The following is a 19,633-nucleotide window of genomic DNA, read 5'->3' on the forward strand; positions in this document are numbered from 1 at the left end:
AGGTTTGAAAGTGGTCAGACTTATAGTTTAGATGTCAGAAGCCTCTGTTTGACAGAAAGTTCATGCCCATAGATTGCCTCCCCATTGTTTTACATTGTAAGGCTGATGTGGCACGGCAACTTTCAGGGCTTATTAAATCCAAACTGTTCGAGAGATTACCAAGTTTTTAAGAACTTTTTTTCAGCACAGTGTCATAAGTCATTTATTAAGTTTGAAGCAGATACCATTAACACCCTCAGAGGAGATAGTGTTTGTTCGGGGGCCAAAATTGGGGCAAAGTCTTGTTTTGAAAGGCTAATTGCGAACTTCCTGTTGGATTTAGGTCAGGGGTGTCAGCATATGATTTGTAGGTCTTGATTAGATGAATAATTGAGTTTTTGAGCATGTTTAGGGGGTCAAATTTAGGGTTTAAGTGGCGTAATAATAAAGAAAGAAAGAAACAAACAAACACACAAAAAATTAAAGCTGCAAGCAGCGTTGGACGGGAACTCGCACTCTGGCCCGTCAGGATCAGATCATTTTGCTTTTTAAAAATGAGGGATATTTCTTACAAGTGTGGTGTGCTTTTATTTTGAAAGTTTGATTGACAGGATGAGAATTTTCCACAGGGTGAGACATGTCTGTCTTGCTCACATCTGTGTCATCAAAATTATGTAAGTTTTGGGCCCATTTACTTGAATTTCAATTAGTAAATTGAAAACTCTTGATGAGTTTGTGTGTAAAACAAATTATTTTCCTAATTTTCATCAACTCTATTTTTAGAAAAGCAAAGACTTTTAACCCACATGACCTGGTCAAACTTTGATTTGAATGGAGAGTGTGAGTGAACCCACACCTTTTTGAACATTTAGTGCTTCCACATAGTTTTAGATACAAACTTCATTTGATCTTTAAATGAGTCACGAGACTTTAACCTACAAATCTTGAATTTACATGTGTTTTCTATCTTTTACTGTTTTTGAGATATTAGAGTGCGAGTTTTAAAGTCTTTTCTTGCTCCTCCTGTGATTTTATAATGAGTGTGTATTGCGGAATGTTTCACAGCACTGAGGGAGTGACATCACCAGGAGCAGTTGGAGAGGAGGATTTTAGAGTACACTTCTTGTGAAATCTCCTCATAAATCCCATGACTTTGGCCAAATCTAACATTAAAAATCATTTTTAGTAGGAATTTCTGTGGCGAATCCACTGATACAGGTTTGAAAGTGGTCAGACTTATAATTTAGACATCAGAAGCCTCTGTTTGACAGAAAGTTCATGCCCATAGATTGCCTCCCCATTGGTTTACATTATAAGGTGTGATGTGGCACTACAACTTTTAGGGCTTATTAAATCCAAACCGTTCGAGTTATTACAAAGTTTTTAACAACTTTTTTTCAGCACAGTGTCATAAGTCATGTTTTAAAGTTTGAAGCAGATACCATTAAAGCCCTCGGAGGAGATAGCGTTTGTTCGGGGTCCAAAATTGGGGCAAAGTCTTGTTTTGAAAGGCTAATTGCAGACTTCCTGTTGGATTTAGGTCAGGGGTGTCAGCATATGATTTGCAGGTCTTGAAGAGACGAATAATTGAGTTTTGGTTTGATCTCTCTACGACATTCCTACGGGCCGTGGCGGCCATTTTGTTACATAGGTGGCGCTAGAGAGCACATTTTGGCACTTTAGGGGTTAATTTTTACATTTTATCAAATCCTTCACCAGACCTAATGTGCGTGCCAAATTTGGTGAGTTTTTGAGCATACATTAGGGTCTTTTTACAATGAGTATTTTTACTCAATTCAGTCAATTCAATCAATTTTTATTTATATAGCACCATATCACAAAAAGTCATCTCAAGGCACTTTTCACATAGAGTAGGTCAAGATCGTACTCTTTAATTTACAGAGACCCAATAATTCCCCCATGAGCAAGCACTTTATTACTCTTTGTAATAAATTTTCATTTGACTTATCTTTGCGTGTTCAGCTCCCTGGCTGCTTCAATGTCACTCTCTACCCAACCTAGAAAAACCCCTTTGAAATCATTTTTCGCCTGTTTCTGCTGGTCTGATACCAGTGCTCTTTTTGTCACCAAACTTCCTTGTCACCACTTATTTTATGGTTGAGATCATCACAACTTACTCAACTTACAGAACTTGTATTCTTTACCTTCAGTGAGACATTTTCTCATTTTGGATGTTTTAATGGCTGTTAAGACATTTCCTTCTGAACCAAACATGCCAACCTGTTGGTGACAATAGATAATTGAAAGGTTTGACGTGCTGGTGGTGTCAGGTCAAAGGTCATGAGGATTCCTCCTCTAGGACCATGAATGTCTGTACAAAATTTCATGGCATTCCCCTCGAGCTCAGATACTTTTGCATTTTAAACAGTAGGTGGACTACAAAGTCTTCTTTCTCAGTATGGGTCAGTGGTTATTTTCATAATGAGGTCAGTCTGCTGCTGTGGGTGTCCTCCTTGAAAAGTTTAAAAGTCGTTGCAGCAGAGTGTCGGCTCAGTTAGGAGGGAGTCACAGTATGACTACAGCAGGACAGCAGGGGAAAGTTGGGATTCACATGTCACAAATAAAGTAATTTCTAACCTCTGCATTACTTTGACTTTGAAAAGGAAACGGTACATTTGAGGGTGTTTGTTAAAACTCTTTCCATGATAATGAACCTATTTATTATTACTACACTGTCTTATGTTCATGTGTGCTTGATGTTGAAGTCCAGTCCAAGTTTAAACTATGTAAATTTTTACAAATCTGTAACAAAAAGGTGACATGATTATTGCTTTGCCTGCACAGTAGAATTGTTGTGAACCAAAGACGATCATGATAAACTCCACAAAGATTTCATATTTTTCACTTGTGGCCTATTTTGACACTGGGGTTTTCAAATATTTGTATTTCATGGTAATTATGTCACTGTATTTTTTTATTGTTGGTGCCAATGTTTTGCTCATTGTGGTTATCTGTATGAACAGAAGCTTACATGAACCTATGTACCTTTTTTTGTGCAGCCTGTTTGTAAATGAACTGTTTGGTAGTACAGGGTTGTTTCCATTCCTTCTGGTTCAGATCCTCTCTGACATTCACACTGTTTCTGCCTCTTTTTGCTTCCTGCAGATTTTCTGTGCACATTCTTATGGAGCTGTTGAATATTTAAACTTAGCCATCATGTCTTATGACAGATACCTCGCAATCTGTTGTCCTCTAAAATATAACACATGACGTCTAAAAAGATTGGCACACTTATTGCCATAACATGGTTATACCCTTGTTTTGTGGTGGTCGTTTGGTTATCTTTGGCTACTCCTCTGCAGCTGTGTGGGAATATCATTGATAAAGTTTTCTGTGCTGCCCACTCTGTTGTCAAGCTGGCGTGCTCTAACACCAGTGGAAGTAATATATATGGACTTATTGCATCTTTTGGAACAATGTTTGTTGCTTTAAATGTAATTCTGTACACTTACTTGCACATTCTTAGAGTTTGTGTTTCTGGTTCTAAACAGACCAGACAGAAAGCCGTCAGTACCTGCACACCTCACCTTGCTTCCCTGCTCAACTTCTCTCTCGGGGCTTGCTTTGAATTATTGCAGAGCAGGTTTGATATGAGCAGAGTACCAAATATGCTTCGAATATTTTTATCATTATACTTTCTTACATGCCCACCGCTGTTCAACCCTGTAATGTATGGCCTGAAAATGTCCAAAATACGGGCCTTGAGTAAAAGTCTTATATCAAATGTTGGCTATTAATATTCATTATTGGCTTTAATTTAATCAAACCTTTGTAGTATTCTAATGTAGAACTGTGTATTCTGTTTTAATGTTACTAATAAAGTACAGTACATTAACTCTTAATCTACTTTTCAGTCTGTTTTGCTCATGTAAATATAAGATAAGACTTTATTGTCCCAGAGGGAAATTTGCCTTGCACACACAATGCAAAATACAGAGACATACCTTCCACAAAACTACTGACAGAGATGTATTTTAGTAGTGAGCACCATGTGAGTCACATTGAGAAATGAGCTAAATGTATTTTATAGCATCACATTTACTTTTATACCTATTTGTATTTTATTAAGCTATGTATATTTCATTCAATAATAGATACTCATCTTTACCTGAATATGACTCTTAATAAGTTACTACTTTATACTTCTTCAACAAGGCCTTCTGATCTGCACTGTTAGACTCATTATTTCTTCAAATATAGGTCCACACAATGCACAATGCACAAATCATGTATATGGCCTAAGGTATTATAATGTATATAGTGTGCGTTGATTGTGATTCTGAATGTTGTTTATTTAATTTTAAGTAGTTCTCTGTCTGTTCCTGAATTTAGCCTGTAACACTTGATTTTCCCTTCTGGGCAGAAACTGTCTGTGGCTCATTTGATGGTTTAATTCACACAAACTTGACATGAAGCCCAACAGAACAGACCACACAGGTGTTTTCAGTGACCGATTACTCCCGTTTATATTGAGAAAGGGCTTATTAAGTAAAAACATTTGTACTAAGTCATCATTTCAGATACCTGTTATGTGAAAATACAATAATTTAAAATTATAGTAACAATTTTGAGTCAAGTTTTCTACATATCTCATTGTTTTGAATTATCTGAAATTTTGACTCTTTAATCATTTTAAGAACATTAACATCTAAAAATTCATAATTTGGACTTTGTATCTTATCATTTTGACTTACCATGAGTATTTTAAGTTTGTCATTCTTAACTTTCCATCTATTTATATTTGATATGTATTTGAAATGCTTTTTTAAGATATTTCGATGGATTGTATTTATTTTATTTTTTATTCTTCATTTTTTTGGTGAATTATTACAAGGTAGCATACACATTGTCAAAAAATAATGGGTACGGTATGTAACAGTCGCAGGTAAGGACAGATAAGACAGAAACAACATCATCATCAGCAAACTGTAATACAAATTCTCAACATTTTTCAGCCCTGAAATGTAGTTCAAGCCAAGTCCATTTTATTCAGACAGCTCAAAATCCACAATTTGCCCAAGAGGTCTTTACAGTCTGTAGTTCACTCTTTATAACCCTGGGTATGTTAAGAGTGTTTTCTAATATGGCGCCTCTATCGGCAGTAATCGGCAGGACAACATCATTTGTTGTGCTTTCCAAAACCATTACACATCACTGTTAAAAAGTAATTATGTTTTATGGTGTGACAATGCTGTGGTTAAGGTCTAGTTAGGTTTAGGAACAAAAACCACTTGGTTAGGTTCAGGGAAAGATCATGGTTTGGGTTAAAATGATCACTTGAAACGTGGTTTCTGCTTCCTTAAAGTTACACAACCTTCGTTGTCATGGCAGCAGTAAACACCACAACAATCAATTTATAAAAAACTGTCCTGAAACATAACACTTGCAGTTGAAAGCGGGAGGCGAACAGCGGTCTCCTGCAGCTAAGTCTACTTTTTGCATATGTCTATCTAGCCGTCCACCCAAACTGCCACCTCCTGATATGGAAATATGTCACATTATATAGACGTCATCTGTTCTGCATCACTTCTCCAGGCCAGAAATACTACAGCTGCAAGATGGAGTTGTTGGCATTGAGTATACATGCATGTAATTTTCACACCTAATTGAGGCAAACGTGGCACTGACACGGTGGACTGGAGGGTGTATTACACACTTTGGCGTGATACTGGGCGCATACAGGCTGCTCTGAGTCAACAGAAAATGACAAAATAACTGTTGTCAAAAAAAATTTAAGTTTTAAGTCTACACTTGTTTGTATACTCAGTGAACAAAGCAGGCAGACTCACTTATGTAAAAATAAATGAAAAATCTTGACATATTAAAAGGTAAACAATATAAACTTTTTTAAAAAAAACAAAAGATTCATGATCAAAAGAAAAAGAAAGTAAAAATAATCAAAATGCTTCCAAAATTACAATAACTAAAAGTTGCATCTTTGTGAGATTCATCAATTTTTGTTTCAGTGACTTTTTTTGAAATATGTGTTTATTGTTTTTTTAAGCATAGGAGGAATACAAACAAACAAAGAAAAAGAAACACAAACGAGCGCAGCACATCCTTGGTAATAACGATAACTACAGTCATAATTAAATTAAATACAGAGCTTTAAAGTACACAGTATTCACGTAGTAAAAAACGTAAAAATAAAAAAGAAATATACACAGCAAGGTGATGGGCTTTTTTCAGGGTCATTACCATGAAAAAATGTCAGGACAGGGCCCCATATCTTATTGAATATGCCTCCTCTATCTTCATCATTAAATCTCTCCAGATGTAATTGTAAATTCTGATGGCTTTATAGTTCCAAATGAAGAGTATAATAATTGAATACAACTGCGTAAAGTAAGACTGAGTGATAAAATGTGGGATTGACTGAAAGAGATGGAGAAAGCACAGCAGTACAATCATCTTGATTGCGTTAATCTTCCCAACCAGAGAGATTGGAAGGGTTTTCCAATAGTCAATATTACGTTTAGCTCAATAGTTTTGCAAATTCAATCATAGGAGATCATCTGGATTTTTTGTTACAATCACGGTCCACTTCAATTGGTCGATGGGAGTGTTCCTCTTCCAGTAACTTTGGGTGCAACATGCTACAAATTCTGTCGGTCTACCATCTTCTGTCTTCTCCTTGACCTCAATTATGCAAACGTTTTGACAGCGGGAGCAAGCACCCAGGTCATCGAGTTTGGCTTGTTGTGCATGCTCTATGATGTTAGGCTATCATGACGCCTCTACAGCTCCTCGATTGACCTCTCATGCAATTCAGTGGCAGCTTAATTTCAAGACAGTCATTCGCTGACATCAGATAGAGCCAATTTAAGGTTTGAGAGGGACCCATTAAGCTTGGCAAACCTCTTGTCGACTGTGCTGTTCAGCATATTTATCACAGCCAGAACATCCTTGTTGGTGGATGGAGTCATGTCTTAGCAACGTTAGCTTTAGCTTTTTCCATGCCCACTAGCTTTATCAAGTTCTCAGCAGAATATTCTTCTCTGGAGCCCTTTTCTTGTCTCTTTCATTTACCTGGTTTTATCATATTGTTTAGAACATTATAACTCACTTCAGACACATAGAGGTAAAAGGCGAAGTTGAGGTGGAGCTCCCCGAAATCACGTCTACTCCATACTAGACGAAACTGGAAGTGCTGTTTGATCTACTTTTGATGTGCAGTGAAACTTGACAGAGAACGGTTCTCATCATACAGTTTGTGCTCACTTGACGTGTATTATACCTGTCAAAAACCAGTATGTACACTCCGTTTTTACAAAAGAAAAAAGAGTATTATTCCACACATTTTGCATGAAAAAGAGAAGACTAGATTTTAATTTAGCCTCCACAGTTAGTCATGATAATCGTTTATGTATCTGACACACATTAGAGAACAGTGAAGAACTAACCTGCAACCTATTGCAGTTTCATCGAAATGTTCTGGAATGATTAAGTTATGATAACAGTCAAGACAACTGTTAGAAATTATTTACTTTGTATAAGAGTACTTCATCACAGTAGTAATAAAATATGTCTCACATGCTCTTAAAAAGTGCTTTTGATTTTCTCTTGTAAATACATACAGCTAATTTCTCCTGACACAAAACGATGCACACAACTCTTTCTGAAAACTATATTTACAGAAGCAAAACAGGTTGACAAATTATTAAAGTATGGTTAAATGCAATTTTTATTTCAAATTATAACACAATGGACAGTTCTACATTACAATATAGTACAAAGAATGACAGACCTAAGTAAAAAATAATATATAATACAAGGTCCAATTACATTAAAGAAAATAGGGAAATCTGTTAAATGAGTATTAATACTAATAGCCTACATTTGATATCAAACTTTTACATGTAACACGGATTTTGGACAGTTTCAGGCCGTACATTAAAGGGTTGGAAATTGGTGGGCATGTAAGAAAGTATAAGGATAAAAAGATGCGTAATGTGTTGGGTACACTGCTCATATTAAATCTGCTCTGTAATATTTCAAAGCAAGCTCCAAAAGAGAAGTTGAGCAGGGAAGCAAGGTGAGGTGTGCAGGTACTGACAGCTTTCTGTCTGGTCTGTTTAGAACCAGAAAAACAAACTTTAAGAATCCTCATGTATGTGTAAAGAATTAAAATTAGAGGACCAAAGACTGAGAAAGCAATAACAATAAGTCCAGAGACGTTATTGACTGTGGTGTCAGAGCAGGCCAGTTTCACAACAGAGTGGTTGTCACAGTAAACTTTGTTGATGATGTTTCCACACAGCTGCAAAGGAACAATCAAAGGCAGTGTCAAAAAATTCACAAGAAGTGGGGGTACCCATATTACAGCAATGAAGATGGCAGCTCTGTTAGACGTCATATGTGTGTTATATTGCAGAGGATAACAGATAGCAAGGTATCTGTCATAAGACATGATGGCTAAGTTTAGAAATTCTATACCTCCATAAGAGTACAAACAGAAAATCTGCAGGAAACAGAAAGAAGCAGAAACAGTGTGAATGTCAGAGAGGATCTGAACCAGAAGGAATGGAAACAACCCTGTACTACCATACAGTTCATTTACAAACAGGCTGCACAGAAAAAGGTACATAGGTTCATGTAAGCTTCTGTTCATACAGATAACCACAATGAGAAAAACATTGGCACTAACAATAAAAATATAGAGACACATAACAGTCATGAAATAAAAGTATTTAAGAAGCCCAGTGTCAAAGTAGGCAGCAAGTGTGAAATATGAAAACTGTGTGGAGTTTATCATGATCCCAACAATTCTACTGTGCAAACAAAATGATAATTAAGTTACATTTTGTTATAGTTTCAACTGCTAGTTATAATTTCACTGGTTTTAACTCCTGCTTGTTTGGCAAAATGTGCAGCTGAAACATTAAGAACACATAAACAGGATTCAACATAATAATACTAAACAGACTCATTATCATGGAAACAATGTGAACAAAAAACTCCAAATGGATCATTTCTTTTTCAAACTCAGTATATCACTTAGAGTAGAAATTACAAAACCATGTGTGAATCAAACATTCACCTGCTGCCCCTCTACGTCGCTCCTAACTGAGCTGAAACTCTGCTTCGACTTCTTTTAAACTCTTCCAGAGAGGACACCCACACACTCATGCTTAGTCAATGTCAGCAAAAAAGCTACTTCATAAAGTGCCTGCTTGAAATTAGACATGAACACATATGTTTATGTTCATTTTGGCAAACAGCTAAAAAAATACTACAATACCCATGAGCCTCAGCTGCTGTTGCTATGAAGTAGAAGCCAGTCAGAATCAGAGCATAATAAATTCTAAACACTTTGTTGTTGAAGGTGCCATTAGCGGAGCACATTGGGAGTCGTAGTTAATGTATATTCAGAAGTTTTTGGGCCCTATTTTCAATAAGTGCCATAGTGCCATATAACTGAGTCCACAGCAATCCAGGACAGTCACAAGAGTTTACACTTAGCGTAATGTAAGTATGTCAAAATTTGACTCACTGTTTTCATGGTAGTAGAGTTAATATGAATAGTGTGCCCAATGTGTTGTATATTTTTTATCATTATACCTTGTTACATGTCCGTCCTTTGGCAGTGAAGAATGGAAGGTTTGAATTTAGCCCTAAAAAGCAGGTGTGCAGACTAATTTAATCTCGATAAAGCAGGGATATCCTCCCTCTCCCTGTTTTCCAAGGGGACAGTCAGTTACTTGAGCTGCCTCCCCAGTTTAACTGGATGATCTTGGCTGCTGCTGGGGCTTCTTGAGAAAGCCAGTTGCCTTATTCACTGTTTGCTGACAGTCCAAGATGCAAATGGAATCTGCTGTTGCCCTCAGAAACAAAGATAATGATAAGATAATGTGTAGAATTAGGTTCAGATTTTGGTACCCTCCAGTGGAAGTATCAAAAAAGACATTGTGGCAGACAACTAATAGGGGTGGAAGTAACAAAAATGAATTGATAAAATGGAGGTGATGTGGATTGAAAATAAAGGGGTAAAAATGAGTGATAAATTATCAAGTGATTTGATTAATTTAAAGCGGATTTGGTCACACACTCCTCTCTCAGTGCATTTACACAGCACTGGTCTCAGAGCAACCAGTCTGTAGTCATTCAGGTACTTAGCATGTGACTTTTTAGGGATTGGGATTATGGTGAATTCCATCCACTGACTTGGAACGCAGCCAGAATCCAGAAGGCACTGAAACAGCTTGGTGCAGACTCCACTTAGCTGAGCGGAGCAGTCTTTGAGCACCTTGCCTCTGAGCCTGTCAGGGCCAGAGGCTTTGTGTGGATTGACTGTGCTCAGGATGGTGGTCACCAACTGTCCCTTTATGGTGAGAGCTTTGTGGGATGGGCTGGGCCTGGGGAGAGTCCGGTTGGATGGCGTGCTGCAGCCGGTAAACCAGCTGAAGAAGTTGTTACGCTCTACAAGGAGGTGGAGTCCGGGCAGTCAATCACTGCAGGTTTGGGGACTCTACCCAGCATGATGTTTAACCCCTGCCATGCCTCCTTTGCATTTCCACATATTAGTTTCTGCTCCATCTTGTCTTTGTAGTCCTTGTTTGTAGGTGGAATAGTTGTGGTTAGTTGGAAGAAGAGACAATTGGATGATTGAGGTTGGCTATCAGATAAATTGATCAGAGTTATCAGGTAGATATTGTGTGCTTTCATATTCGTTTTGCTATGTACGCTTCATTCACCCTTTGAAATGTGTCCTCAGATTTTTTTGCTGGTGAGGATAGGAGGAAGCATTCCTGAAAACTGGAATACATTGGAATGATTCTGTATTTTTTCAGGGGATATGTGATGTCCTACAATAGACAGGTTTGAGGATGCATGTTGTAAGTCATTTAGCTCTGATTATGTAAAGAGCGGCCAGTGGCTTCCCCTCCCAGGTCCCCTTCTTTCAATCACATATGCTGCCACATTTCCCCTTTAGACATTATTTTGAGTAATCCAACCAGAAATCGCTTTTGTCAATAGTAAAAATAGTTACATGTACATGCAATATTGATTATCTGATCTACAAAAGTTTAAGAAATAAACTAGTCCTGGAATTACGCAAAACAAAAAAGCCTCATACTACACACAACTTATAGGAAACATCAAAGGCCATAACTTATCTCTTTGGAAACACTTAAACAGTTCAACCAACAAATCATCCAATCAAAAAGGAATTGAGGAACTAAAAATAAATGGTACGGCCATCACAGATAAAGCTACCATGGTACGTTAATTAACACCTATTTTATATAATCAGTAGAGGAGCTAACACAAAATATTGATACTCCAACTATAACTAATAACACAGAAGCTATAGAATCACCAGATTCCTTTCGTATCCAAGAGGTCAATGAAGCAAAAATTACCAAAGTTATCAAGATTATCAATTATCAGATTCTAGGGCAAAAGACATTTATGATTTGGATACTTGTTTCATTAAGAGATACAGCTCTATAATGATAAGACCTGTGACTCATCTCATCAACTTATCAACTAGGACCAGCAAATTCCCAAATAACTGTAAAAAGGCATCACAGCGGTCTTCAAAGCAGGGGATCATGACCTGATATGCAACTATCGCCCTATTTCTATTTTTCCTGTTCTGTCAAAGCGTCTTGAGAAGGTTGTGGCAGCACAGCTAGTTGACCACCTAAAGACCAATCAGCTCCTTCGTCCACAACAATTTGGTCTTAGACCAAAATGTTCCACAGAAACTGCAAATTATAATTTCATTGAAAATGTAAAGCATTCCTTGGTAATGTCATGGGGGCAGTGTTTCTTGACCTGACATTCAATTTTTCAAAACAAGCAGTTGATTGGAGTCATATCTTCAAACTAGAGAGCAGTGTGTGAAAGTTGACCAAGAAAAGTCATCCCTTTTAAACAACAGAATGGGTATCCCCCAAGGTTCGATCCTGGGTCCACTGCTTTTCAGTCTGTTTATAAATGACCTGCCTACAAGCTGCCCAGAGGCCGGCTGCCAGCTTTATGCAGATGATGCGGTCATATATGTACCAGCCAAGTCACCTAGCAAGCAGCGAAGATCCTGACTGCATACTTGGATGATGTCTATCAATGGCTTCAACATAATCATCATGTCTTGAATTTGAAAAAAAGAAAAAGTTTTTATGTGTTTCTCCATTAGAAAACAGGGCACACTTGAAAATTTTAAAAGGTCAATGATTTCAAGTGTTTAGGAATAATCTTAGATCCAGATTTGATAAACATGTAAAGAAGATTTCAGAAACAATAAGGACCAAATTGTTTCAAATTAATCAGGCACTACATACCAACTCAGGCAGCTCAGTTATTTATGCATGCTATGATTTTCTCTAATTTTTCATACTGTATAACAGTATGGACTCAAGCATCACCATCCACAGTCAGACACCTCACGTCCTTATACAATCAGGCACTGAAAATAATGGACAAAAAGCCTGTTCAGTGGCATCACTGTCACATACTGAAAAAATACAATCCACTTAGTTTTGAGAGCTTTACTCATTTTTGTTTTCTAAATTAGTTTTCGAATGCATCAACAGTTTAACCCTTCGAGCCTCTTTCCAGATATATCCAAAGACAAGACAGTAGCAGAGTAACTAGGAGCGCGGTGAATGGCAGCTGTAAAATATCACATCGACAATCACCCTTCTCCGTGAAGGTTTGTCAACTCTGGAACACATTACCAACTGAAATCAAATTAATTCCAGATATAAGATCTTTTACAGCAAAGGTTAAGTGCTGGCTTAAAGCAAACCAGAGCCTTACCCATTTTTAGTTAATTGTATTGTACTGTTGTGGGTTTTTTATTTTCTCTTTCCAAGTGTACATCACAGTCAATGAATTTCAGTATGTATATTTTATTGTACTTCTATATCTGTACTGTACTATGGTTTTATGATGATTTTGCTTGGCCTTTTTTCTAATCTTCAAATAATAAGTTTGTTTGGTTGCTGCAGCCGAACTCCTGCTGGAAGAACAACTAAACAAAAACATTTGTCCTCTGGTCACTCCACGAGAGCCTAAACACCCAGAGCGAAGGCCTGAAGCTGCTCTGTTTTCAGTTGTAACCACGGTGACAGCAGAGCATCCTCTCATGATTCCCTGTGATGCAGAGTGAGCTAATTGGCCTGTTAGTGAAGCCGGCTGGAGCCTCCAGAGTGTCCAAGTGTCCACACAGACGTCTCTGGGGTTCGGCTTTGTGTTGTGTTACAGACGGAAAGCGCTGCCGGAGCTCCGCCGGGGCTCATTACTGTGACAGATACAGTAATGATGATGACATCACACTCACCATCCGCCTGACATCACATGGAGACCACACATGCACAATGCAACATAATAAACAACAAGATTAAAGTTTTACCGGTTTAGTTCAGACTTTTACCTGAGAACAGGTGATTTCTGAGCTCCTGAAGTTCTAGTGGGAGTTCATATACTTCCATAAAGACACCACAGCGTCCAGTTGAATGAACTCTACAGCCATTTTCTCCTAAAACAGGAAAATAACAACACAAGTGTGTTTACATCAAGTATAGAGACAAGAGGACTCAGAGAGAGATGACATAAAGTTTAGTGATATAGCCGAATATATACATAACACATATATTTTTATTTATATTGTATGAGCATCAAAATAATGTTTGTGTAAACCATTTAAACCAGTTTAGGACTGTTGGATGAAGCTTAAACCTCCAACACACAATAAACAAAGTCTGACTAATGCTGGATTTTTGATATTTGAGAGTTCAAGAAAATCTTATTTATGGTCACTATGATCGTCATATATATACATATATATATAAAACCTGAATAAATGAGTGGAGGAACATAACAAATACAGATGCTTCCACAAAGCTGCATGCTACAATTAGCAATTAACATCCGATTATGCTCTGTGGCTTGTATAAAAATGCTGAGCAGGCCCAGTTGATTCTGATTTTGTATCAAGATGGCGAGAGGAAAAGATCTAAGTGACTTTGAAAGAGGGTTGATTGTTGGGGCAACGGATGGCAGGAGCTTTAGTCACAAAAACGCTCAGCTGGCTCATGTTTCAGTAGGAACAGCGACTAAAGTGACATCTGCATTTAGATCTATGAGAGGAGATAGTATCAGTAAACAGGGGTGGAAACTGTGGTTGACAGCACACATTTGATGACCGTGATATTCGTGCATTAGTGCGATATGTGAGGAAAAACAGAAGAGCAACTCTTCTGGACCCCTACAGTGAGGGGGTCTGGGGGCTCTGTTATACTGGCATGGTTTGGGTCCACTTGTCCCCTCAGAGGGAAGGGTCACTGCTAATCAATACAAAGTAGTTGTGAGTGATCAGCTTTATCCTGTGATGAAACATGTCTATCCTGATGGGAGTGGTCTCTTCCAGGATGACAATGAATGGTTTGATGAGTATTAAATGATGTGAATCATATGTTATGACCTTCACAGTCACCAGATCTCAACCCAGCTGACGTGTTAGACAGCGCTCTCCATCATCATCATCATCACAACACCACGTGAGGAAGATCTTTATGAACAATGATGAAGAGTTCAGAGACTGTAAGATCAATAACAAGGAGCTCTGAAGCTGTTCTGGTGGCACGTGGAGGTCCAACACCTTACTGACACACTTTATGTTGTTTTTTCCTTTAATCTGTCACCTGTCTGTATATATATATATATACATACATAAATGCATATTATAAACATTTTAAGAATCCTTAAATGTGGTTGTTGTAGTAAAAAATAATGACCTAGATATGTAGTGAGTGGGACATTTTACAGTGTAAGAATAAACATGTCATTTCTCTCTGGTGGACAAACTACTTTTCCTAGATGACGTCAAACATAATCTTTGGCATTTCTCCACTGAAATTTAGTGTAATTAAATACTGTAATAAGACAATATTGGGTGATGTATCAGATGCCCAATGCTGCATTATCAACTAGGAAAAGTGGGCTACTGCCCTGGAGCCCCAGACCTTTGTGATGATTTGATTAATTGTAAGCTTGTCTGGTAATATGTCAAAACACAATGAAAACTGTATTTATGAGGATGAGCGGTTGCTGAATATTTACCTGACCTCGAGGTCTCATTGTTGAGTGGAGCCCTGCATCAACAACAAGTGTTAAGCTTTCTTTTTTTGCATTGTAGGCATACGGTGTGTTGGGGGTACCTGTGTGTGAGGATGTCGACAGATCATTTTTACCTGCCCTGCACATGTCCTGTGGTCACTTTGTGTGTTAATGGTTCTTTATTGATAATATGAGACATCACTGCTCGGTGTCACTTGCCTGTGTTTTTGTGTAACTTTTAGAAACAGTCACAGGAAGACCTGTCTATTTAAATCTGCCAGGTGAGCTGTCATACTTCTGAAAGGTGAAGTGTAATAGTAGCAGGTCAATAAGGAGAGATCAATTGGAAGTGTATGACAATATTTATTGATGTTGGCGCCAGATAGATTTTTGGCGATTGGACTCCAATGGCATGAGGTATCTTCATAAGGCAAAGGCCCTTGTGGAGATATGAGACAGGATCTCCCTGGAGTACAGACGCTGGCGGTGGTAGAGTGGACAGCAAGTGGTTGACAAACAAAATCAAAGGGTTGTGGTCCCAGTGAGTAGGTGGTCTTGAGGTTCTGCACCAGTGCCCAAATCAGGTAGCACTGGTAATACTTGTGCAGTAAGTACCGGTGTCGGTTCCTGGATGTGCCTCATCAGCAGCAGATAAGCACTTCCAAACCTGGAAGACAAGGTAAGTTGTACCTGGGGGAACAACTCTGAACAACAGCCAACCCTACATTCCCTGGCGTTCATCACAAGTTACCTGCAATCTGACTGCTGACCCCTGACCCACCTCAGCTCCACTGGCACTGAATTTGCTATGTCAGGATCCACTACAGGTTTGTTATCAATAAACATATTAAACCCGACATACTGTCACCCTCATACACTGTCTGAGAACAAATGGATTTAAACAATAATGTGACAAGCACAAATTTAAGAGAATGAATCCAGTAAAACACTAAAACACAGGTGTTAGCCTGCTGCTAACACCTGCCGCTAACACCTGCTGACTGACCACAGTAGCAACAATAACCTGTAACTCCGGGTGACGCAGCTACAATAATTTAACACTGTACATTAAAGGGAAATAATTAAACCAAAGGGGACAATTCTGTTCTTCTTACCTTATTGGGAAGCACTTTATTTAAAGGTGCTTGAAAAACAAAGTTTTCCAAACATGCTATTATTTTGGCTGCATGATGCTGCTACTGTCTGGGATTTTCTGTATGTCTCTACAGCCAATAGCAGCATCAGAAGGAGGATATTAAAGTGCTGATTGAGTGTTCAGTAGGGACAGGTGGACGGAGGAGAGTCAGCTTCTGACCTCATCACACTGCAGACAGGACGAGTTTAGGGACAAACTCACAAACACTAACAACAAGTAACAACTGTTGATTAGTTTTCTGCAGAGCTGAACTGTCAGCAGCTCTTCAGGTTTAACTCAGGTTCATGTTGGAGTCAAGAACTGACAGTTGTGTGACAATAGTTCACCTAATTTTTCATTGTCATATAGCTTGACTCTAGTGTTGTGATCTATTGTATCATTTCTTTCTCTATACTGATGTTGATGTCTAGAAATTTCCTGGATGAGTCTTGTTGTTTTCAGCTCTTTCCTCAGTGTGAAACCAACATCGTGAGGAAAGATGAGCCACCTCTGCTCTTTGTGAGGTTTGTTTACTAAAATGGTGTTGATGTGTTGTTTTTCTCCTGACAGAAACCTTTCAGAGATGCATGCAGACACTAACTGCTAAATATTATTGCTGCATTTCTGGTCGACATGATTTCTTCCTCTGGAGTCACCAAATGTTTCCTGCTAATATATGTTTTTGATCAAAAGCTTGCAAAATGTTTGGCCTTCTGTCATTGGAGACAAAATAAGTGGAGCTACAAGGACGGTGATAAGTGGAACATTCTTTCTTTCTTTTTTAAAAGTCAAGACAAATCAGATTTATTTATGTATTTAGCTGAAAATCACTCATTAGATTTTTACTACATGTGCAACTTTTGACAGTGTCTGTAGATCCTGGATTCAAAGAGGGAAAAACAGTCAGAGCAACAGAGGATATGTCTTCATGTTACACGTGTCACAAAATAGAAAACTTAACAAGAAGAATTACAAAATCACAACAATATTACAATATTAAGTAAATATTATTGTCACTGTGTAATTTCATAAATTTTTTGAACAATGTTGCTTAACTTCTAATTGTTTTTTTTGTTTTTTTAGCATCTGTCTCTAACAAACAATCTCTGGTCAGTAAAGACAACAGTCGAGGCTTAAATTAAACCTCTATAGTGCTCATCTGTTTAACTGTTGATTATTGGTGGGGGGGGCTGCTCTTCTGTTAACATTTGGATTACAGCCTTTAAGCATCAGAGATAATGTGTTACCACAGCAAACAATCATTTCCAAAGTGGGTTTGTGCAACTAGAAAGCACCAAACGGAAACATAATTTGCCGTTGTGGAGAAGTGAATGAACTCTTCAGATGTTATTTGTGTGTTCAGGGTGATCAGACAGAAACTCTGGACAAGGAGGTTTTAGGAGGAGGGGGAGGATGGAGCCGCTGAGGGAGAACTTCTCCTCACACGAACACTTCATCCTTGATGGTTTCAGTGAACTCGGAGCTCTGAGGCCCGTCCTCTTCATCCCGTTCTTCATCATGTTTGTTGTGTCGCTGTCGGCCAACTCCCTGCTTCTGTACGTCATCATTTCTCAGAGAAGCCTCCACTCTCCGATGTGCATCCTCATCGCCGGCATGGCGTGCGTGGACCTAAGCCCGCCGCTCTTCTTTGTCCCCAACATGCTGTTGAGCTTCTTGTTTGACTGGAGGGGAATCTCTCTGATTGGCTGCCTGGTTCAGATTTACATTGTCCACTTGTTGGGAGCTTTTCAGTCCACGCTGCTGCTGTGGATGGCTCTGGACCGCTACTTTGCCATCTGCACGCCACTCTACTACAATGAACGCATGGCGTTACCAAGATTCCTCAAGTTTGTGATCCCACTTGTGGTCAGAAATGTCCTCATGGTCACGCTGGTTGTGAGTCTGGTAGGACCGCTGTCGTTCTGTGCTACAAACGTGATAAACCACTGTTTCTGTGAGCACATGGCCTTGGTGGAGCTGGCGTGTGGAAGCACTGCTGTCAACAGCCTGGTGGGGTTGATCTCCGTGTTCTTCATCGCTGTGGTCGATTTCTTCTTCATCACCGCCTCCTATGTGGTCATATTCAGCTCTGTGCTTGGGTCCGGCAAGTCAGGCATCAAAGCGCTCCACACCTGCGTCACCCACATCATGGTCATGACCGTCAGCCTCACCATCATACTTGTTGCTTTTCTGTCGTATCGAATCAGAAGTGGTCTTCCTGCAGCTGTTCGGGTTTTCTTCAGCACCATGTACCTGCTGTTCCCGAGCTGTTTCAACCCGATCATCTACGGCATCAGAACCACGAACATACGACAGCACATCCTGAAGACGCTGAGCTGCTGTCACTCTGTCCAAACGGAGCCCTATTCCTAAAAAAATAATTGTATTTATATTATACTTGAATACTATTAATATAAGTTAAATGTCATTTCCACCAGAAAAAGAAAAAATAGATTAAAGTAAAGAACGACACAGTAAATTATTATATATTAAGTCAAGATTTTGACTTTTAATTCAAAAGTAAGAGATCAAATCAAAACATGAGACTTTGTCAGAACTGATGAACTAAATCAGATGAGTCAAGTTTTTAAAAGTTTAAGTCAAAATAATAAGTTTTGACTTTTTTAAATGCAAAATTATGAGATGAGACAAAAGTTTGCCTTAAAGTCATAATTATGAGAACAAGCCAAGGTTATAAGTCAGAATTATTAGATACATTTTACTGTGTCAAATTATAAGAAATAATAATCATTTTAAGTAAAATGTATCATACTTAGTGAAGGTTTTGACTTTTTTCAATCAAAATTTAATTTAAAAATCTTATGTTTTAAGTCATAATTGTGAAGCAATGAGTCAAAATGTAGATTTATTAGGTAAAAGTTAATAATTACAAAGTCAATGTTTTGACTTTTTATAAGATTGTGAATAAAAAGTCAAACTTCAGACTGTTTTGACTTTTTAGACTTAAGTTTTTATTTTCAAATAAAAAAAATAGATAAAAATTATTAACATTCTCACTTTGTGATTCACAATTATGATAAAACAATTTAAATTTATGAGATAGTCAAAATGTTAAGTCAAATACTAAGTCATACATTTAAGATAGTGAGTCAAATATAATATAAACATATATTTTTAGTTTTTAAATGCTGATACACAAGAGATATAATGTTGTATTAAACCATAATTTAAATTCTGAAACTTCCTGAAAAACAGATTTTCTATTTAACAGAACACATAGCTGGATAAAATGTATTTATTGAAACTGAGAATTACATTCGATACTTCCATATCCTTGTGAGCTACATGTTGTATTTGTAATTCATATTGTACATACTGTTATTTAATAATGCACAGCTATATTTTCATAACAAGGCATGGGTGTTTAATAACCACATATATTAAACGTGTTTTTCATGTTGTTTATAAAGG

At 37.9% G+C, this 19,633-nt stretch overlaps 2 protein-coding genes across 2 annotated transcripts; one reads left to right on the forward strand and one right to left on the reverse strand.

The window, feature by feature from the left end:
• Positions 1 to 735: 735 nt before the first annotated feature.
• Positions 736 to 8,767, reverse strand: LOC121899212 (olfactory receptor 11A1-like; the record flags this gene model as incomplete). The annotated part of the gene is made up of 2 exons (XM_042414875.1): positions 7,852 to 8,767; positions 736 to 752 (listed from the first exon to the last, which is right to left on the reverse strand). Coding segments are annotated over exons 1-2 (921 nt in total), but the record flags the coding sequence as incomplete, so codon positions are not given.
• Positions 8,768 to 17,614: 8,847 nt separating this feature from the next.
• On the forward strand, positions 17,615 to 18,574 carry LOC121898342 (olfactory receptor 52K1-like). The gene has a single exon (XM_042413337.1). The coding sequence runs from the start codon at positions 17,615 to 17,617 to the stop codon at positions 18,572 to 18,574; it is 960 nt and encodes a 319-aa protein (XP_042269271.1).
• The last annotated feature ends 1,059 nt before the right edge of the window (positions 18,575 to 19,633 follow it).

This window comes from Thunnus maccoyii, chromosome 6 (assembly GCF_910596095.1).
Source record: "Thunnus maccoyii chromosome 6, fThuMac1.1, whole genome shotgun sequence".
NCBI lineage: Eukaryota > Metazoa > Chordata > Actinopteri > Scombriformes > Scombridae > Thunnus > Thunnus maccoyii.